This window comes from Gorilla gorilla, chromosome 16 (genome assembly GCF_029281585.2).
Source record: "Gorilla gorilla gorilla isolate KB3781 chromosome 16, NHGRI_mGorGor1-v2.1_pri, whole genome shotgun sequence".
NCBI classification, from domain to species: Eukaryota; Metazoa; Chordata; class Mammalia; order Primates; family Hominidae; genus Gorilla; species Gorilla gorilla.
The window spans coordinates 30,238,295-30,261,729 of NC_073240.2; the positions used below are offsets into that span (position 1 = coordinate 30,238,295).

General features: G+C 39.0%; 1 protein-coding gene across 8 annotated transcripts in view; it reads right to left on the reverse strand.

Moving 5' to 3' along the window:
* The window catches only part of ENTREP2 (endosomal transmembrane epsin interactor 2), a 461,731-nt gene that overhangs the window by 120,090 nt on the left and 318,206 nt on the right, over nt 1-23,435 (reverse strand). For all 8 annotated transcript variants that reach the window (XM_055363976.2, XM_055363975.2, XM_055363973.2 and 5 more), the window contains exon 3: nt 13,353-13,463. In XM_055363976.2, the coding sequence (XP_055219951.1) occupies nt 13,353-13,451 (99 nt within the window). In that variant the 5' untranslated portion in view covers nt 13,452-13,463. The remainder of the gene's footprint in view (nt 1-13,352; nt 13,464-23,435) is intronic.

Genomic DNA, 23,435 nt, shown 5'->3' on the forward strand with positions numbered 1-23,435 from the left:
GAGACATAAAATTGTTTTGTTTTTTGAAAAAATCTAATATTTTAATAAGCCACTCTCTCAAGCCAATACAAGGCAGCTCCAGCATACCCATGCTTCGGGAGATGTTTATGCCACGTGAAGGGAGGAAACCATAATCCTTTCCACGACCCTCAGGTAGACGTGGAAATAAGGATAAGGTGAAAATTACAAAAACCAAGCTCATCATGCCTCCTTCTGTTGCCAACAAATGCTTGTATTTCTTTTTAACACCTGTTCCCCGGGTTGTATAAAAAGTCCTTTGCTAATTACTTTTAGGAAAAGGGCGACATTCTGGCCTTCACCTCCCAGAAACCATGCATCATACTTGAGGCACACACCAGGGAAGAGGCTGAGGTCAAGTTCACCAATCAGAAACACAAACAGACAAGGGAAAAGAAGGCAGCAATCAGTTTCCATCAAAACCCTCAGCCAGGTGTCAGATCTCCCAGGGACACCCCTCTTTAATTTGGGGGGGACATAGGTAAATATGTGTATCCAGAAAGCCTGGAGCAAGTCGAGAGAGGCATTTGATTAGTATGCAGATCACAGGCACAGCTGGGATCAGGGCTAACCAGACTTTCAAGGATAAACAGCTGACAAAGATATGTCATGTTGTCCCTGCAGTGTGTTGAATCTAATTAAAAGGGACTTAGGGTCAGAAAAACACTGGTGTAATAATGGGTAAGCACAACAGAAATCATTTTATTGTTTACTTAACAGGAAACAATACTTTTCCCGTTTACATGCTTGACGTGGCCAGCAAGGAAGAGCTCACACTTCGTACAAAACTACACACTAGTTTTGCATCTCTTTGTTGTGACACACAACCTCTGGTTTAGATTCTTTAAAATTATCTGTATGGGACAGTTTCTCTCATTATTCAAAGAATGACTTTTCCCAAAAATAAATAAGATATATTCCTTCCCTCCGCTGTCGGGTGTTTCTCATGCTCTCCTCTTTTAATTGTCAGTATAATTCTAGAGTAAAAGTCCTATGTGCTATGGTTTGAATAAGCTCCCCAAAAAGCATGTGTTGAAAACTTAATGTTTGGCCGGACATGGTGGCTCACGCCTGTAATCCCAGCACTTTGGGAGGCCGAGGCGGGCAGATCACCTCAGGTCGGGAGTTCGAGACCAGCCTGACCAACATGTAGAAACCCTGTCTCTACTAAAAATACAAAAAATTAGCTGGGCGTGGAGGCACATGCCTGTAATCCCAGCTACTCAGGAGGCCGAGGCAGGAGAATCGCTTGAACCCGGGAGGCAGAGGTTGCAGTGAGCAGAGATCGCGCCATTCACTCCAGCCTGAGTGACAGAGCGAGACTCCGTCTCAGACAAAAAAAAAAAAGGAAAGAAAGAAAAGGAAAACTTAATCCTCAATGCAACAGCGTTGGGAGGCGGGGCCTATGGGAGGTGCTTTGGTCACCAGGGCTCCACCATCAGGAATGGATTAATGCTGATTATAAAGGGGCTTGAGGCTGTGAGTTCAATATTTTGCTCTTTCTTTGGCCCTCTCTTGCCCTTTCACCTTCTGCCATGGGATATTGCAGCAAAAAGGCCCGGGCTAGATGCTGGCCCCTCAATCTTGGACTTCCCAGCCTCCCAAAATGTGAGAAATAAATTACCCAGTCTGTGGTAGTCTGCTATAGCAGCACACAACAGAATAAGATGCACTGTCAAGCCAAAATATAATGATTTGTGAGCGGCTAACAGCACAGGTTGGAATCTGATGCCAGCACCTGCTAGCTGCATGACTTTGGAAGAGCTACCTAACTCCCAAGGTCTCAGATTCCCTACCTGTCTCCCATGCATAGTTGTCAGAAGTAAATGAATGAACGTACGGAATGTGCTCAAGCAGTGCCCTGCACACAGCAAGGGCTCAGGAAAGTTAGCAACCATCATATCATCATCATCATCACCATCATCATCATCATGCAGTCAGTATTAGGTTTGTATAAAAATATCAAAGAGCACATTTTAAGCTTATGTCCAAACGTATAATAAAATGTCTTAAATACATATCTTTTATGTAATTTTCCACCTAAATTTCTAGTTTCTGTGACAATACTAAGTAGGAAAAATATTTTAATTCATTCAATGCTATCATAATGAAGATTTTGTTTGTTTTCTTTATAATGAAATTAGTGCCTGACTATATCTAAATTTACAGAAGAAAAAGAACGTATATTCACTGAGGTCAGGCCTGCGATAGCAGAACAGAGGGGATAGGCTAACTGCTTCTCAGCAGGGGTAAAGTACTCTCTGCTGCCTTTCAAAGATGAAGCAGCCACCTAGATATACAGCAATGTATGAAATGGAACTTTGAGTAGGGAAAACACTGCAGACAAATGCATACAGTATAAGCATATTTGCTTAAAAATAAAACTATACAGTTGGATGACTGTGTACATATACATGTACATAAATATATATGTGCATACACAAAAAATGGATACATCATAAAGCAATTGCCTGTGTGGTAGGGAGTAGGAGGCAGAGAGAGGAGGGAGACTTTGTTTTGCTCCAGTTTGTGTACTTCTCGCAACTTTTACAATGAGAATCTATTACTATTTCATTTCATATTTAAAAAGAAAGGGAAAATAGTTCTATTCATTTAAAACCAAATATTCATCAAGCCATATAATGCATTATATTACATTAAATTGCATTTCAAAAGCATCCTGTTATGCTTTCATTTAAAAATACAGTAAGAAAAGTATGATGGGAAATCCCAAACTTCTGCAGAATGAATTGAAATAACTGAGTCATTAAAAATCAGTTTATTTCCCAGTGCTTTGGGAGGCTAAGGCTGGAGGATCAGTTGAGGCCAGGAATTCAAGACTAGCCTATGCAATACAGTGAGACCCGCCCCCCCCTCCACCACCCTTACAAAAAAATTAAAAAATTAGCTGGGTGTGGTGGTGCATACTTGTAGTCCCAGCTGCTTGGAAGAGTGAGGTGGGAGGATCACTTGAGCCCAGGAGTATGAAGCTACAGTGAGCTATGATTGCACCACTGCACTCCAGCCTGGGCAATAGGTGAGACCCTGGACCCTGTCTCTAAAAAATTGTTTTATTTGTATTTTTATGATTTATTTATTTGAAGACATGTTCTCACTTTGTCACCCAGGCTGGAGTGCAGTGGCACGATCTTGGCTCACTGCAACCTCCACTGCACCCCCTGCGTCCCCCTGCCCCCGGTTCAAGTAGCTGGGATTACAGGTGCATGCCACCATTCACACTTAATTTTTGTATTTTTTGGTAGAGATGGGATTTCACCAGGTTGGCCAGGCTGGTCTCGAACTCTTGACCTCAAGTAATCTGCCTGCCTTGGCCTCCCAAAGTGCTGGGATTACAGGCGTGAGCCACTGCACCTGGCCAAAAGAATTTTTTAAATTAAAAAACGTGTATATTTTTTAAAAATCCATTTTTTAAATAAAGTTTTGTTGCTGTCATATTTTAATGTGCATGGAGCCTCAAATTAAAACATAATGAGGCATTTTAAGGGGCATTTGAAAATCAATAATGCTCTTTTCTAATTAATTTAAGTGAAACAGCATGTTTGCTTGAAATCCCAAAATGCCTTTTTAATTTCCTAAGGGGCTCTTCAGACAGGAACAGTTGGGAGGCACTCACTGGTTCACTCACGTGCTCCCCTCCAGGAATGGTGCCAGGCCCTGGATGTGGGACAAGGCGCAGCACAGACATGGCCTTCTCCCTTGTGCTGCTTTGCCACGTAGCGAATGACGGGGAAATGTCAGGGCTTGGAGAAAAAGAGACAGAATGCTCAGAGAACCGCAGAGGTGGGGAGCCCCTTGGATGAGGGCTGAGGGAAGGCCCTTGCATCGATGTCCCACCGACTCTGGAATCTAGAGGTCCAGAAGGAGCCACCTAGAGACCAGTTGGGAGGAAGAACAGCTGTGGTGCAGCGTGCAGGAGCAGCCTGAAGCAGAAAGACCCTGAGATTCTAGCACAGCTGGCAAGGCAGGGACGGGGCGCCCGGGAGTACCAGTGCAGGCTAGCGAAGCCGGAGGAGCCAGATGAAAGCAGGCACTCATACGCCACGGCGAGGACGCTGGACAGCGCTCCGAGTCCAGTGGGAAGCACGTGGCTGAGTTTATGTTGTAAGAAGCTCTCTCGCCACGAACACACACACACAGACACACAAATATGTGAATACATTTTGATCACAACAAGCTGGGAATCCATGTTTTGTCGTATTTAACAAAAACCCACAAAATACATCCAAAAACTATTCCTATACAAAGTTACAGGAAATTTTAGTGGATTGTAAAAAGTAGAAATTAGGGGCCACATGTTCTCATGCAATGAAGTTAGAAATTAACAGTAAAAGGAAAGCAAAAAACCAAAAAGTCTAACTACCTAAAAAGTTAAGGACATCAATCTGAGCGATGATTAGGTTAAAGAGAAAAGCAAAAATGAAAATTACAAACCAAGTGGAACTAAGTCCACAAGAGCACTGTGTATCAAACAATGCCAATCTATACAGTATTATTACTGTTAATCAACTATAAAAGGGGGAAAATTAACAATATGTGAATAAGAAAGTAGAAGGGGTTAATAAAATAAAAACATACATAGTCAACCCTTCCCTGAAATTCCCCATTTCCTCCCGAGACCCCCAGCTCTAGGGAACCATTAATCTACTTTGAATCTCTAAAGATTTGCTAAAATGTTTATTTTTGAACTGTAAAAGAATATTATCTGTAGCTTTATAACAATAAATTGGAAAAACCAGATGAAATATACAATGTTAGAAAGACATTAACAAAAATGATCCCCAAAAAGAAAGAAAACACGAATAACATAATGAACATGGGAAAATACGTTAAAAGTAGTCAAATTACCTCCCCCAAATTAAAATAAACCCAGATAATTCCCAGGTTATATAAACTGTTTCAGAGCATAAGTCAAATCAAATTCTTCCACTTTCATTTTAAAGTATGCATAATTCTAAGATGAAACTGGACAAGGAGGGCACCTCAAGGTAAACTGTAGGTTATCTCATTTCTGAATTTTGATGCAAAACTCTTAAATAATATATTAACAAAGTGAATGCAGCCTAATGTGTACCTTCTCAGCACCAGGACCACTGCCTATTTCTGCAATGCAAAAGTGATTCTGCATTAGGAAATCCATTAATGCAAATCACTACATTAATAAACTAAAGGAGGAAAGCCATATGATCATCTTCAGAGATGTTAAAAGGATGGTGATAAAATTTACATGCATCTTGATTAAAAAAAATCTTAGAAAGCCAGGATGGAAGCGAATACCTCCCATTAATAAAGGCATCTCTCAGAAGCTGACGGCAGACATTACTCTAAATGGTAACCCATTAGGAGCAATCCTGTGAAAGCCAGGAATAAAACAAGGGTGTTAAAAAATTCCAGTGTTAGTCAACCTTTTTCCCTGTAAATCCTCACTGTGAGTGAAGGGTCACATCGGGTCTGGGCTGACGTATGTGCGCCTGGAAAAATGACCCAAAAGTTCTGTCCTCTCAGGTCACTGCTTCCTTTTCTCGGACACTGCAGCGTTGAGATGGATATGGAAGGCTGTGGTCATCTCATGTGCTGGGAAGGACGCCTGGATTGGGGAAGCAGCGTGGTGGCCTGCAGGCCTTGGGCCTCCGTGAAGACAAAAGTGTTATAAAAACAACTGATGGAAAAGTGAACTGTGGCTTCTCAGTGAGAGTCTCCCCCACGCAGGCAGTGAACACCACATGTGGGTGAGAGGGAAATGGAGCTGCGGGACCTCCCAGTGATGTGAAGATGCTGTCCCTGCTGTGTCTCCTGTCCTGTGTCCTATGAAGCTCAGCAAATGGGGAGATTTGCTAATAGAAACCATCTCTCAGCAGCATGCTTGGTGGTGGGTCACTAAGAGCTTCTCATTAAATTCAGGAGCAAGAGGTGGAGGATGAAATAACATCATCTAATATTATTTTAACAAAACATCATTATCCAATGTTATTTTAACAGTTTTAGCCACAGCAACTACATAGAAAAGCAAAACAAGATGTACAGATACTGGAAAGCAGAAGAAAATGTAATCATTTCCTCTGACAAACTATGGGATCAAAGATTCAGGTGTATATTCAACTGCTTGTACAGTTCAATGCAAGTAATAAAAAACTGCAAAAAGTCTTACATGCGGCGAGTAGCCTCTTCAGTATAAAATAACAATTAAAACAGGCATCCACCAGAGCAATAAAATATTTACAATACCTAGGACTAAATTTGAAACATGGAAAGTTCATATGTATATTTTAGAAAACTATAAAAGTGTAGTAACATTTATAACAAAATAAATCCTAGATCGATAAAACACATAAATATTTAAAAAATAAAACCCGAAAATACTGAGGGGATAGTAGAAAATTATTTATAATCTTGGAGTGGGAAAGGCTTTTCTAGGAAAAACACATAACCCAGCAACCAAAAGGGTTAAAATACGTAAATGAATAAAACCAATGTGAGTACAGAAAATACCCACACAAAGAATGCCATTCAAAAAGTCAAAAGATGCAAACAAACTATTAAAAATATATGTTTGCAACAAATATAACAATAGCCAGTTTCCTTAACATAAGGAAGTATATATATATATATATATTTATATATATATATAATATGTAAATTATAAAAACAACAATATAACAGTAAAATAGGTAACAAACATGAAGTGGCAGTTAACAGATAAAGAAATATAAGCAACTTATAAACAAATATAAAGATGCTCAACTTCACTTTTAATTAAAGAAATGAAAATTACATAATAAAATTGTACAATTTTGTCAGATTGGTGAAGACAAAAACAATTCTGACAACACACAAGTTTGGATCTGGGTAACCAGGCACAGGCTCAGACTGCTGACAAAGGTGTGAAGGGGTGCCTCGTGTTTGGAGAGCAATTTCGGAATAAGATTCTAAATTTAAAGTGCACTCATGCTCTGACTGCAGGGACGGTCTTAGTGATTTTTTTCTCTAGATCTGTTTGCATTCCTTCCTCGTTCACTGCTACACCCTCAGCACCTAGGCCAGTTCCCCAAGCAGCAGCAATAGCCACTCAGTATCTGTTGAGTAATGAATATGTACAAAGAGTACTATTCAATCGGGCACAGTGGCTTATGCCTGTAATCCCAGCACTTTGGGAGGCCAAGGCAGGTAGATAGTTTGAGTTCAGGAGTTTGAGACCAGCCTGGCCAACACGGTGAAACTCTCTACAAAAAATACAAAAAAAGTTAGCTGGGTGTGGTGGCACATGCCTGTAGTCCCAGCTAATTGGGAGGCTGTGACGGGAGGATCACCTGAGCCCAGGGAGGTTGAGGCTGCAGTGAGCCATGATGGCACCACTGCACTCCAGCCTAAGCAACAGAATGAAACCCTGTTTCCAAAAAAAAAAAGTGCTGGGCGCAGTGGCTCATGCCTGTAATCCCAGCACTCTGGGAGGCTGAGGTAGGTGGATCGCCTGAGGTCAGGAGTTTGAGACCAGCCTGGCCAACACAGTGAAACTCCATCTCTACAAAAAATACCAAAAAAAATGTATCTGGGCGTGGTGGCGGGCGCCTGTAATCCCAGCTACTCAGGAGGCTGAGGCAGGAGAATCGCTTGAACCCAGGAGGTGGAGGTTGCAGTGAGCTGAGATTGCGCCATTGCACTCCTCCAGCCTGGGCAACAAGAGCAAAACCCCATCTCAAAAAAAAAAAATTATTTGCCATGTTCATTTTAGCAAAAGACTAGAAACATCTTTTAACTTATCCTTCATTAAGGGGTGGTTATATGAATTATCACACATCCACCCAGTGGAATTATCTGCTACTCCCTGTTTAACAGCAGAGAAGACCTCCAAGTGCTGATGTGAAAATGTCACCAGGCTACAGGGTTGACTACAAAATCCATGTGAGTAGCCCATGTGTGTAAAAAACAAATCCATAAACAAAAATATGTGCAGATGATGACTGGAAAGGCACACACACACACACACACACACACACACACACACAAACCCTGTAGCAGGAAGGGGAGGTGCTAGGAGCCCAGAATAAAAGATTGACTTTAGTTTAGATATCCTTTTTATGCAGAGAACACTAGCTAATCTTAAATTATGCAGAGCAAAAAACACAATCACCACACAAACATACGGAAATGTAGTAGGTATCCTAAAGAAAAACAAAAACTGGAGTGAAGAAGTTGAAAAGAATTTGGATAAATCAAAGCATACACTGTATGTTCTGGAATGGAAAGACATGGTATTGTTTAGATGTTTTAATTTTCCCTCAAAGTAATCTACAAATTTAATATGATGCCAATTCAAATCTCAAATCCATTCTTTCCAAGTCCTGGCAAAAGAAAATCAAAGTGCGTCTAGAAGACTAAACATTTAAAACCAGGCAAGAACATTTTAAAGAAATAGATTAAAAGTCCGGGATGGGGTAAGGGGTAGAACTTGTCCTACCGTGTATAAAAATAGATTATAAAGTCAAGGTAATTTAAGTGGTATTGTTCTGGAATATGAATAAACAGACATATGAATGTTGAACGAATATGAATAAAAACTCCAGAAATAGACAAATGGGCACTACTATCTGTGTGCGCATGTGTGCATGCAATGATAACACTGGCAGAGTTGATATTGGTTGTTTCTTCACCACCCAGCATACATGTCCAGCTTCCCTCCCCCAACCCTGCTTAATAGCAGCCAACTTTGTTTCGGGTATTATCTCTTGAATCCCATGTCAGTAGCCTATGTCTGTAAAAAAAAGTAGCCCATGTGTGACTGAATTCAGTCTGATAGGACAGGTAAGCAAATTATCATCCTCCTGTATCCAATTAAACACTCCCTCCCAGCTCTTTGACTCTAAAGCAAAGAGACCCAGAGGTAAAGAACCATAGGAATTGTCCACTCCTGCAGAACTGTACCCTGGTAAGTTCAGGGTTCCCACTGTAGGCCCCAGTCTCAGTCAGATTTCTGAGCCAACAGAAGAAGCTTCCTTAGAACCAGCCAGTTTCCAAGCCTGATCTCTAGCCTCCTTGATGATTCAATAGGCCCCACTATCCTCACAATAAATGGCCTGTGGCTTTCTTAGTAATTGTAACTTGCTGCAAATGATTTTTAATGATCTGGGTGACATTTCAAATCAGCAGGGAAATACTAGAGTATTCAGAAAATGGTTTCAGGTAAACTACTAAACTGTTTAGAGAGAAAAAGTTCAATTCATCAAGTAGATTGCAAAATACTAAAGAGTTAACTATATAAAAAAAAGCACACCATAACCAGGAAGTTATTGGGGTAGCATAATCTTGGAAAGGAGACAATCTTTTTAAGCATGATTCTAAGGTAAGATTACAAAGAGAAACATTGGTAAATTTGAATATATAAAAATTAAAAAGTTTTCTATTTTTCTGACAAAAATTAAAAGGCAAATAACAATCCAGGGAATATATTTGCCCAATATAAGTCAAAGGATTCAAAACTATAATATATAAAGAGCTCTTATAAATCATTAAGATAAATATTTAAATCTATAACTGAGTACAGAACACATACAGACAAAACAGAGAAGAAAATAAAATATAAATGGTGCATAAACATGAATATATGACATAATTACACATATATGTATAAATATATATAAGCTTATGTATATGCAATTATAAATGACTAAAAAGTTTAATCTTACTAGTACTCAAAGAAATTCAAATTAAACAATAAAATCATCTTATATCTTTCAAAGTAGCATGGATTAAAAAGAATAACAACTTTCAGTGCTGGCAAAGGTGTAGGGGAAGAGCATTATCATATATTGGGAATATAAATGGGTAAACTTCCCTAAAAGGCACTATGTCAATATGCACCAAATACTCTAAAGATACATTCATTTTTATCATGTATATCTAATTTTAGGAGCTGTAAAAAGGATTTAATTTGTATAAGAATAATGGCCATCTCTCTAATTGCAAAAAGCAGAGATATGGTTAAATAAACAATGTTACATTCATATATATAGAGTAGTCACTACCAATAAAGTTGTAGAGTATTTTAAAACATGGAACAGGCCGGGCGTGGTGGCTCATGCCTGTAATCCTGCCAAGGCAGGCGGATCACCTGAGGTCAGGAGTTCGAGACCAGTCTGGCCAACATAGTGAAACCTTGTCTCTACTACAGTATAAAAGTTAGCTGGGCATGGTGGCCCATGCCTATAGTCCCAGCTACTTGGGAGGCTGAGGCAGAAGAATCGCTTGAACCCAGGAGGTAGAGGTTGCAGTGAGCTGAGATTGTGCCACTGCACACCAGCCTGGGTGACTGAGCAAGACTTCATCTCAAAAAATAAATAAATAAAACATGGAACAATGTGATCAGTTAAAAAAGAAATCACAAGGCAGCATGAAGTGGATAGCACATTTAAATACATTAAATATATATGTATACATACATGCATGCATACCCATACATCCATATACACACACATTATGCACAGAAAAGACTGGAAGGACATAATCAACTGGGTGGTAGGACTGTGAAGTGTTTTGTTTTTTGAATTTCTATAGTAAATGTATAATTTTTATAATATGAAAGGAGCATACCTTTTATGTGTTGTATAGGTTTTGCAATATTCTATGAAGAACTCAGGGTAGGTCATGTCCACACTGAACAGGTGTATTAGTCCATTCTTGCATTGCTAGAATGAAATATCTGAGACTGGGTAATTTATAAAGAGGTTTAACTGGCTCATGCAGGCTGTACAGGAAGCATGATGCCAGCATCTGCTTGACTTCTGGGGAGGCTTCAGGAAACTTACAATCATGGTGGAAGGTGAAGGGGGAGCCAGAAAGTCACGTGGCCAGAGCAGGAGCCAGAGAGAAAGCAAGGAAGGGAGGTGCCACACACTTTTAAACAACCAGTTCTCGTGAGAACTCACTCCCTCACTCTCATGAGGGCAGCACCGAGGGGATGGTGCTAACCACTCATGAGAATCTGCCCCCATGATCCAATCACCTCCCCGCAGTCTCCACCTCCAACACTCGGGATTGCAACTGAACATGAGATTTGGGCAGGGACACAAATCCAAACCATATCAACAGGAAAGGGAAGCAAGGCCGAGAAACAGAGAGTGACTTGTCCTAAGTCACATTACCAGGAGGTGGTGAAGCACGGCTTTGATCCTGGATTGCTGACTCCAAATCCAGTACTGTTTGTGCTGCACACATTGCCCCCAAGCAAATGAACACACTGGTTTGTAGCTCTGAGATTTCTGGCCTTGTATGAGCCAAGGCAGAGAGACACCTAGGATCAAGCTCTAAAGTGAGGGAAATATTGATGATTCCGTGGTACCATCAACCAAACAGATGTATGTGAGAGTACACATCCGTGGTATATGATGTTCTTTGTATGTATCTGTGGAGGTATAGAAAGCAGTAAGAAATAGAGGAGACCAAATCTCCCTTTCCTATACTTCCATGCAGTCTGCGATGTGGGGAAACGGTCTGAGATTAAGACCAGGAGGGGTCAGCCCTTCAAGCTTGTGCAATGTGTGTGGGCTTTCTTTTTGGTGTGAACCTCCAGGCACTGAGTTTCCCTTCACCCAATCACTCTGTCTCCCCGACACAGAGCCCTGCACTGGAAAATGAGAGTCTAAGAAAAAAATGGCCAGTTCCTCGTAGGTCACCAGATTTTGCTATACTCATAGCACCTAGTATTTAGGAATAAAGAGGCTGGCCAAGTTATGGATACAAGACGGCAAGTTATTCTTTCAGATGGAGATGGGTATTCAGGTTGTGTCAACTGTCAATCTTAAGGGGGTCTACACCATACCGAGAATACTTCTGTGCACATCATATAGGGATGAAATCTGATCAATGTTCTCTAGGCCACATTCAACAGTCAATAACAAGATGAAGCCCCAACAATTCATTTTTGTAACTCAGTGGGCAGCTTCAGCATTGAAACTGTGCCACCTGACACTGGTCCTGCTGGCCTTCATAGATAAGAATGCAGAGAGCAGCAGGCTTTCCAGTGGCTGCCCGTGAATCCAAACAACATGGTCCCAAGCCAAGCAGGCATGGTCCCACAGCAGAAAAGCTTTGGTAATTCAGCAATCACTTCTCAGAATCATAGCCACAGGTAGAGCAGGCAGAGGGCAACTGTGGAGGGACATGGCTCTGAAAGGTGGCCTGCTGTTGCTTCCAAGACAAAGAAACAAAGGCCCATGTCCCCATACCCAGGAGCCACAGTCCTATCGGGAGTTTAAGTATATTCATACCAGAATGCAACCAAACACACTGCAATTTCTGTCACAGCCAGATGTACCTATTACAGTACCATGAGCTAAGTTATTTTGAAATGATAGTTCTATCCAACAAACAAGTTGTTGATCTTCTACAACAAGCTCGTCCAACCCACCACGCTGCATGCAGCCCAGGACGGCTTTGAATGAGGCCCAACACAAATTCGTAAACTTTCTTAAAACATTATGAGATTTTTTTTTGTGACTTATTTTTTTTAGCTCATCAGCTGTGGCTAATATTAGTGTATTTTATATGTGGCCCAAGACAATTCTTCTAACGTGGCCCGAGGAAGCCAAAAGACTGAATACCTCTGTTCTACAATGTACACAGCACACTGTCTACAATTTTCTGAATGTGGCCCAACACAAATTCGTAAACTTTCTTAAAACATTATGAGTTTTTTTTGCGACTTTTTTTTTTTTTTTAGCTCATCAGCTATCGCTAGTTTTAGTGTATTTTATGTGTGGCCCAAGACAATTCTTCTTCTAACGTGGCCCAAGGAAGCCAAAAGATTGAATACCTCTGTTCTACAATGTACATAGCACACTGTCTACAATTTTCCTGGATCTGAAAGAAAATTCTTTTTAATTGAGAAATGCTAACTATATTGTTTTGATATATTCGTCATCCAGCATAATATGTACATCAGCACTTAAAACTGACTTGCAAATTGATTTTTAAAAATTCAATACAAATAAGAATCAATGCAACAAATGCTAAAATATAATAGTTACTAAGGATATTTATTCCAAAATAGCACTACGTTGTGATCCTTAAAAATATACTACTAGTAGCTGATTTACAAGAAGAAAAAGTTTTAATTGTTCTACTTATAAATCAGTAAGTGAATTGTTATCTAACTTATATAGAAATAAATCAGCTTAACCTAAATACCTTAAACTAGAAAACATCAGAATGAATTGAAAGTGTACATGAGAACCTAAGAATACAGTAAAATTATTTTTAAAATTGCTCTTGTGCAAAATCAAATCCTATGACCTTTATGAAAGGGTTTGCATTTCATTACTTACCAACTGGCAGCCTTCTAGGGAGTTGACTAGCTGAGCATTCTGACAAGAGAGAATTGAACCAGCCAAATTCAGCATTACACACACTGCAGAAAGCAGCATGAAAAAGGTTATCTGGAAACAAACCAAACAAAAAATTGATTATTCACTTGGAGAGGCTCAAAGGAAAAATGACATGGCTTTACAAAAGCTTTCATTTATTATACAACAGTTGATCACATAATTACATGAATAACATGTATGTGTTTTAAAGGAAAGTGGTAGGTTATTTCTCAAACTTCCAAATTCATATGATCTGAAATAGAAAAAGTAAGATCTGTAGGAAGCCATAGCAAGCTACCATGATTTTGTTTAAAACCTATGATGATAAAATATTTAAGGAGTTAAACTTGAAAGACTGTGCATTATATACTCTTAACAGTAACAAGTTACACATTATTAAAGGAAATCAAGTGAAAGAAGTATATTTATTAGAAGGCCTTTAGGTTTGTTTTAATTTTTATTACAGAAAATTTCTACACATGCAAAACCAAAGAAAACAGCATAATGAAGTCACATGTGCCCATCACCCAACATCAATAATTAATCCACTTACAGCCAACTGTGTTTCATTTGCAGCCGCTACCATCTGAATTATTTTGCAACCAATACCAGGTGTCATATAATTTTACCCTTAAATCTTTCTAAAGGAATTGAGAAGCTTTCTGAAAACCTAGCCAAAATAGTCATAATATCTATAATAAATAAAAATTCATTAATATCATCAGATACTGAGTTCACATTTCCCTAATTGTCTAAATTTTTTCACACTTTGAATCAGGCCACACAGGATACAAAGCAGGTCCATGTGGTACAACTGGCTGTTAGGAATCTTAGACAGTCTATGGGTTTCCCGTCCACTTTTTCCTCCGTGAAATTTACTGAAGAAACCAGTTCATTTGTCCTAAAGAGTTTCTTACAGTCTAAACTTTCTGATTGTAGTCCTCTATCATTTAACATTTCTCTAGCCTCTGTATTTCTTGTAATTTGGTGATTAAATACAGAGGTTTGGCCAAATTCAGATCAATAAAAGGCAAATATTGTCTCTTCTTTTTTTTTGCGATGGAGTCTCACTCTGTCGCTGGAGTGCAGTGGCACAATCTCGGCTCATTGCAACCTCTGCCTCCCGGGTTCAAGCGATTATCTTGCCTCAGCCTCCTGAGTAGCTGGGACTACAGGTGCACACAACCACACCCAGCTAATTTTTGTATTTTTAGTAGAGACGGGGTTTCACCATGTTGGCCAGGACAGTCTCGATCTCTTGACCTCATGATCTGCCCTCCTTGGCCTCCTAAAGTGCTGGGATTACAGGCATAAGCCACCACGCCCGGCCAATATTGTCTCTCTTTTTGTGATGTTAGTGGCCATTTTTAATGATGACTTAGACTCATTAATTTATTAGGGTTTCCAAAATAGTGCTAGTCTCACTCTGTCATTTTTTCTTTATGAATAAGAATACATACAGAGACAGAGACTTTTCCTCATCAACTGTTTTGTTACCCTGAAGTATAGTTCATATAGGAAAAGCAGGATATATACTTGACTCTTTCTGTTCATTTTCCAGGCTTTAAAATAATTTTAAATTTTGCAAAATAAACTCAAGGAAGTCTGTATGCTTAATTAGCACTCTTTCTGCACCTATGTAAATAATTAGGCCAAATCTAATGAAGAAAGACCCTTTTTGTGATGGAGAATAACCTTTAAGATTAATCTGATCAAGAGGCGGGGAGACTGGCATTAAAACTTGTTAAAGAGCAAAAAAAAAAAAAAAAAATTCACTGGATATTCTGTCTAATGCACACTTCAGGGTTATTTCTGCCTTTCAATGTCTTTATGTTATTTCAAAACTCTGCATAAAACTGATAAAACTGATAGTTTATCAACTGATAGTTGTATAAAACTGATAGTTTATCAACTGATAGTTGTATAAAACTGATAGTAGTGCAAATGATTCTTGACGATACAAATGTAAAGGAATTTTGTCCGGTAGAAAGTAACTGATTATTGCCCCACTGATATTGACCACTTTTACATTTATTTGTAAATTTATTTCAGCATTCCTGATTGCTTATATGTGTGCAGTGTTTGAATTAGCCTTTGAACTGCTTGTAACATCTTACTGATTTCCTCATTAAATAATGAGTTAGACATAGTCTTTGACACATGTCTATTTTTTTAAAAAGCTGATTCCCGGCCAGGCGCAGTGGCTCATGCCTGTAATCCCAGCACTTTGGGAGGCCAAGGTGGGTGGATCATGAGATCAGGAGTTCGAGACCAGCCTGACCAACATGGTGAAAGCCCATCGCTACTAAAAATATAAAAATTAGCCGGGCATGGTGCTGCGTGCCTGTAATCCCAGCTACTCAGGAGGCTGAGGCAGGAGAATTGCTTGAACCCAGGAGGTGGAGGTTGCAGTGAGCCGAGATCTCCAGCCTGGGTAACAAAGCGAGACTCCGTCAAAACAAACAAACAAACAAACAAACAAAAAAAACCTGGTTCCCTAGCATCCTCCAAAATTAACAATATCATGAAATAGTATTTTGTCTGTTTGGAGGAGAGGGGAGTGAGTTTGAGTCATTATGAGCCAAGAACTTAAACACATTTGATAGTTTTAATCATCTGCATCATGAGACAGAGTCCACTCAAGTTGACACCTGGGTCCTTTCAACACAACTCCAGTAGACCTTGACAGCTATCTTGCTTTCTGTATGAGAAGATAGTACAGGATCATCTTACAGTTTTCTACCCAAGAGACCTATAATCAGCCATTTCTCCAGTAAGTCCAGGTTCCATTCAATGAGAATGGTATTCAGATACCATAATTTTTGTGCTACAGGTGCTCTTTGCTACTTGGAGCTTCATTGTTTTCAGTTTTCAGACATATCATGAGTTCACAATTATGTTTCTGATTTAAATTCAACACTACTAAGTTTTCACAATGAGATACCATCTCACACCAGGCTATTACTAAAAAGTAAAAAATAACATGTTAGCAAGGATGTGGAGAAAAGGGAACACTTATACACTGTTGGTGGAAATGTAAATTAGTTCAGCCACTGTGGAAAGCAATGTGGAGATTTCTCAAATAACTAAAAGTAGAACGACCATTCGACCCAGCAATCCCATTACTAGGTATATACCCAAAGGAAAATACATTGTTTTGCCAAAAAATAAAAAAACCCACCTTCACCCATATGTTCACCACAGCATTATTCACAATAGCAAAGTCATAGAACCAACCCAGGTGACCATCAATAGTGGACTGGATAAGGAAAATTCCATGGTACATATACACCATGGAATACTACACAACCATAAAAAAGAACACAATCATGGCCGGGCACGGTGGCTCATGCCTGTAATCCCAGCACTTTGCGGGGTCGAGGCGGGCGGATCAAAAGGTCAGGAGATTGAGACCATCCTGGCTAACACAGTGAAACCCTATCTCTACTAAAAATACAAAAAGTTAGCCAGGCATGGTGGTGGGCGCCTGTAGTACCACCCAGCTACTCGGGATGCTGAGGCAGGAGAATGGCGTGAACCCGGGAGGCAGAGCTTGCAGTGAGCCAAGATCACGCTACTGCACTCCAGCCTGGGCGACAGAGCGAGAGTCCGTCTCAAAAAAAAAAAAAAAGGAACACAATCATGCTCTTTGTAGCAACATGGATGTAGCTGGAGTCCATATTATATGAATTAACACAAACAAAACCAAATACTATATATTCTCACTTATAGGGTAGGAGCTAAACTTTGGGTACACACAGACACAAAGATGGGGACAACAGGCACTGAGGACTCCAACCGGAGGTTGGGGGGAAGAGCTGAAAAACCACCTATTGGGGTACTGTGCTCACTAACTGGGTGATGGGATTATTAGAAGCCTAAACTTCAGCATCATGCAACACACCCAGGTAACAAACCTGCACATGTACCTCCTGAATCTAAAATTTAAAATAAATATAGTCATACATAACAAACAAACCACAAACAAAACTATAAGGTTTTTATGTAACCATATTAATTTTACATCTGTATTTCCTTTCAACCATGCCAAAAACTATTTCTCAACATAATTAATCTGTTGGATTTAATTTCACAATATCCACACAACAGTCTCAAAATAACACCAATACAACTGCTGAAAAAAATGACTGAAAATAGTTTAAGATTTATATTTCTTTTTATTCTTACATTACATTCTACCAGAAATAGTCAAATTATGGTGTTTTAAACTCACATGGTTCCTTTATATGTGGTTACGCTACTGATCAGGAACCCAGGTTCATTCCTTTTATTTCATTTTTTCTTGTTTAAGAATTGTTTCTAAAACTGAGTTTCATTTCTAATTACATAAAATGATTCCAAAGTCAGGTCCATAAATGAAGTTTCACATAAGTCTGGCATTTACTCTGTTCCTCCACTCTATTTCCTCCCATTTATTAATAGGCAAGCATTTATTTTTTAATTTTATATTTTATCCTCCCATCATTTTTTAGTAAAAGTATATAATAGTAGCATAATACACACATTTTCTTTACTTACTTTTTTTGCACTTAATATAGTGAAGAACACTTGAAATAAGAACACACAAATAACCCTATTCCCTTCTACAACTGCCTAATACTTCATGGCACAGATGAATCACAATTTATTTTTTTATTATTTATTTATTTATTTATTTATTTATCTTGAGATGGAGTTTCACTCTTGTTGCGCAGGCTGGAGTGCAATGCAGCGATCTCGACTCACCGCACCCTCCTCCTCCCAGGTTCAAGCGATTCTCCTGCCTCAGCCTCTCGAGTAGCTGGGATTACAGGCATGCGCCACCACACCGGGGTAATTTTGTATTTTTAGTAGAGACGGGGTTTCTCCATGTTGGTCAGGCTGGTCTGGAACACCTGACCTCAGGTGGTCCACCCGCCTCGGCCTCCCAAAGTGCTGGGATTACAGGCGTGAGCCACCGCGCCAGGCCAAATCACAGTTTATTAAGCCAGATCCCTACTGATGAACATCTGGGTTATTTTTAGTCCTTTGCTATTTATTATAAGTAGTGTTGCAACGAACTGCCTTGTTCATATATCTTTTTATAGGTTTCCCAGCATGGCTTTGGGATATATTCTTAGAAGTGGCATTGCTGGATCAACGGATAAATGTTTGTTTAATTTGCTAGACATTACCACATTCCTCATCATACGACTGGTACTATTTTTCATTCCCACTAACAATGTATGAGAAGGATAAGATCTTACTTTTTCTGTTAATACCTTAAAAATGTAAGCTAAATTAAATTTAGGAAAATAACTGGTATTACCATTCTCTACCATAACTATAATGTATACCCCTCAGCTGTAGTTAATTTTCCTTAAAAATGTACATGGGAGACAGAATTCATAAGAGGATATTTTGTTCATTTAGGAACTATTTCAAGTTCATAATGTTAGCAGTATCTCAGCAATGGTTTTAATAACTGCAGAGTCTTACAGCATCCCTTGGGAAAGTCAGGTCACATAGAAAGGGTCAACTTTGCTGGGTGCGGTGGCTCACACCTGTAATCCCAGCACTTTGGGAGCCTGAGGCGGGTGAATCATGAGGTCAGGAGATCAAGACCATCCTGGCTAACACAGTGAAACCCCCGTCTCTACTAAAAATACAAAAAATTAGCCGGGCGTGCTGGCACGCGCCTGTAATCCCAGCTACTCAGGAGGCTGAGGCAGAAGAATCACTTGAACTCAGGAGGTGGAGGTTGCAGTGAGCCGAGATTGCACCACTGCACTCTAGCCTGGGTGACAGAGCAAGGCTCAGTCTCAAAAAAAAAAAAAAAAAAGAAAGAAAAAAGAAAGGGCCAACTTTAATTTTTCATATTAGAAGTTACAGCAGTCCCATATCATTCAAATGATGTGTAAATAAACTGGCCTGCACAGCTTTGAAATTGAGGTCAAAAAATAATTGCTGAAAACATCACGAAAGCAAACCTACACAGAAGCCAACAAGAGACTACCCTGAGACTTAGTAAGTGCTGAACAACACAGATGCTACGAAAGTCAAGGAGGTAAGAGACAATAATATCTTTTTGCCTATTTATTGTTTTTTTTTAATTGTGGTAAAATATCCATAATAAAAATGTACTTGCATTTTCTAATTTGTTTTTTAAACTGTGGTAAAATATTCATAACATGAAGTTTACCTTTATTCCCATTTTTACGTGTGCAGTTTAATGACATTAAGTATGTTCACACTGTTGTGGAATGATCATCACTATCCATTTCCAGAGAATGTTTTGTCTTCTCAAACTGAAACTCCATACCCATTAAACAATCATTCCTTACCCTCCCTCCTCCTAGCCCCTAGTAATCACCACCATTCTACTTTCTGTCTCTTGAAATTTGATTACTCTAGATATGTTACATACGGGAAATCATACAGTACTCTTCCTTTGGTGACTGGCTGATTTCACTTATAGCATAATATCTTCAAGGTTCATCGATATTGTAGCATGTGTCAGAATTTCCTTCCTTTTCAAGGCTATTCGAATAATATTCCATTGTTCCAGAAATTGGTCCTGCCAATGAAACAACTTTTCTGAGTGGGCAAGAACTTTGAATCAACTATTTCATAACTCTGGAAGCTGGCTGAACACTTGTAGCATCCAGAGGGATAATCTGATAAAGAAAGAGGTTGGCATTCAAGGAAATCTCCATCAGGTCATTGGCTGACCATGGATATAATGGAATAGAGACTTTAGTGATCACACACAATAAGGAATAAAATCTGCTCAAAATTAGTTTGGAAAAGTCACTGAAGAAATGGATGGCTACAGCTCTCAAAAAGCAGCTATCAGGCATCATTGAGGAGGGAAGATAATCTGATTTCAGAGTCACCACATTACAATATTCAAAGTGTCCAATTCTCAAATATTTCCTTCTTGACCAATCTCTAGCACTTGAACAAAATATTAACATAGATTCTAAGAGCTCAAGGCCACATCCCTAGGATGGCTCTAGCTCCCCCTAAAGTGCCTGCCTGAGAAAATTCAAGGCTGCCAAAAGAGTTTACTGTTAGTTCCAGCCAACACTTGAAGACACCCTGTGTCCCAGCATCTGTGGGAGGATAGGAGCCTAACTTTGATAAGCACTAGCTAACAATCTCAGATGGGTTTCACACAGGCCAATCCCTACTTTCCACTTTTGGTAATTTTTCACTTCCTTGACTTTACTAACCACCCCCTACACCCTGCTCACCCTCCCTCCTGATTCTTCATTCTTCCTTTAAAACACCTAGTGAGGCCTGGCACAGTGGCTCACACCTACAATCCCAGCACTTCAGGAGGCCAAGGGAGGCAGATCACTTGAGCCCAGGAATTAGATACCAGCCTGAGCAACATGGTAAAATCCCATATATATATATAAAGAAAAAATGCAATTATTAAAAAATCAAAACAAAACAAAAGCCCAGAAACCTCTGTACAAATTGAAGTTGAGTTCAGTTAACACTGGGCTCTTTTCCATAGTGTAATAGTTTATTACTCATTAAAATCTGCCCTTTCCGTTTTAACTGGTGTCCAGCTTTGTGTATCTCTGGCAGAAACACATGAATTAACAAAAGTGATTCAAGACAAAATAGAAATTCTCAATATCTGTATAACAAGGAAAGAGACTGAATCAGGAATCAAAAATCCTCCCAACAAAGAAACGTCTGGGCCTATTTGGGGTCTCTGGTGAATACTCTCAAACATTTAAGGAATTAACACCAGTCTTATGCACTCTCTCAAAAATTGAAGGAGAGGGAGCACTTCCTAACTCATTTCATGAGGCAGGATTACCCTGGTACCGAAGTCAGACAAAGACACTACAAGAAAAGTAAACCATAGACTAACATCACTTATGAATATACACAGAAAATCCTCAATACATTTCAGAAGATTAAATCATACAAAGTACCTACTCTGACCAAAATAAAGTGAAGTTAAAAATCAGTAACAGAAAGAAAACTGGAAGGAAACAAAAGGAAATTGGATTCTACTCCGTGACCAAGTGGGATTTACTTCAGGAATGCAAGAAAGTCGATCAATGTAATACACAACATCAATACATTGAAGAAGAAAAAAAAGCACATCATCATGTCAACACAGAAAAACCATTTGACCCAATTTGAGAATTCTTATCTTTCAGAGACACGTGCCAAAATATTTACAGGTAAAATCATATATGGCATTTGCTTCTAAGTAATCTGGACTAGGGGAGGAATACAAAGTAGTTGAACTGGGTGGGGATACAGACGAAATAAGATTATCCACATATCGAATCTTGTACCTCATCTTTCTACTTTCAGATGTTTGAAATTTTCTAAAATAAAAAATTTAGAAACAGATGAAAAGACATTTTAAGAGGATACTTTTAAAATAAGGCAGGAAGGAAACTGGAAATATGTTAATATAATACTAAAAAGCATTATTAGGAATAAAGAGAGTCTAAAAGCAACAATTCTCCAGGAGGAGATAATGATGCTAAACCTGTTTCACCTTTACAAATACAGCCCGAAAATACATAAAATAAAAAACAAGACTTAACAAAATCATAATGAGAGATCTTTCCCATTGCTTAGAAATAGATTAGGCAATAAAAATAGACTATATAATATTTGAACAACACAATTAACAAGCTTTAGGTAATAAACATACTGTGAACATATCAAAAACACATACACAGCTGCTTGGGAGGCTAGCGGGGGAGGACTGCTTGTGGTAGGGAGCTCAAGACCAGCCTGAGATACATGGCAAGATCCCATCTCTAAAAAAATAGTTTTAAAAATTAGCTAGGCATGGTGGTGCTTGCCTGTAATCCCAGCTGATCAGGAGGCTGAGGAAGGAGGATCGCTTGAGCCCAAGAGTTGGAGGCTGCCGTGAGCTATGATTGTGCCACTGCATTCTAGCCTGGGCAACAAGCAAGATCCTATCTCTAAAAAGTTTTTTAAAAATTAGCCAGGCATGGTGGTGCTTGACTGTAGTCTGAGTTAATTAGGAGGCTGTAGCAGGAGGCTCACTTGAGCCTGCTTCTACTGCACTCTAGCCTGGGCAACAAGCAAACTTCTATCTCTAAAAAGGAAAAGACAAAAAGAAAACATACTGAATTCACTTCTTTTTTAAAGGACACTTGGAACATACAAAAAACTAACCATATATTAGGCCAAAGAGCATGTTAAAATATTTTAAAAACTGATTTTATGCGCAACATTTTATCTCACTCAAAGCAATTTTTTAAAAAATCAAAGACCAACAACAAAAAGCATAGTTCAAATCCAAATATTTGAAAATTTAAAAAGATCACTCACTTGCAATTAGAATCAAAGACAAATCAAAACAGACATTAGGAAATATTTAGCATTGAATATAACAAAAATACATCTGAGAATTTCTCAAATATGAGCAATATTGTAAAGATAAATATATTGCCTTAAATGAATTAGACATGAAAATCAATTGACTAAGTATCTACTCCAGAAATAAAAAAAAAGAACCACTAAGTAAACCCAAGTAAAGTAAAAAGAAAGGAAACATAAAGTAATTAAATCAAAAAGGGAAACAATAAAAAAGATCAACACAACAAAAGTTTCTTGAAAATACTGATAAAATAAATAAACTCCCAGCACAAATGGCTCCAGAAAAAAAAAAAAAAAAAAAAAAGAGCAAAGGCAAAAAATAATTCTGGGAGTACAAAAAGAAAGAGAATCTATAAGTAAAGATGCATGGTGTTATGATATATACATATTGGTTTCCTTCCATGGTTCCTGTTTCCTAACTCCCATAATCTTCGTTATACTGTTGGGGTTCTTTAGGCCTCAGGCAACAGAATCTCTCTCTCTGACCTTCTCCTGTCTTTCTTTCATCTACCCCAGTCAGGCCTCTGTGGGTCAAAAGACCCTCATTTCAGAAAAGAGTCCTGCCCCAAACCCCAGAGGAAGGAATGCTACACAGAGAGGCCAAGAAAACTCTGAGCACACAGGCCTTGCTGGCTTTAGCTCGTGTGTGTTTTTGTCCAATCACATTTCTGC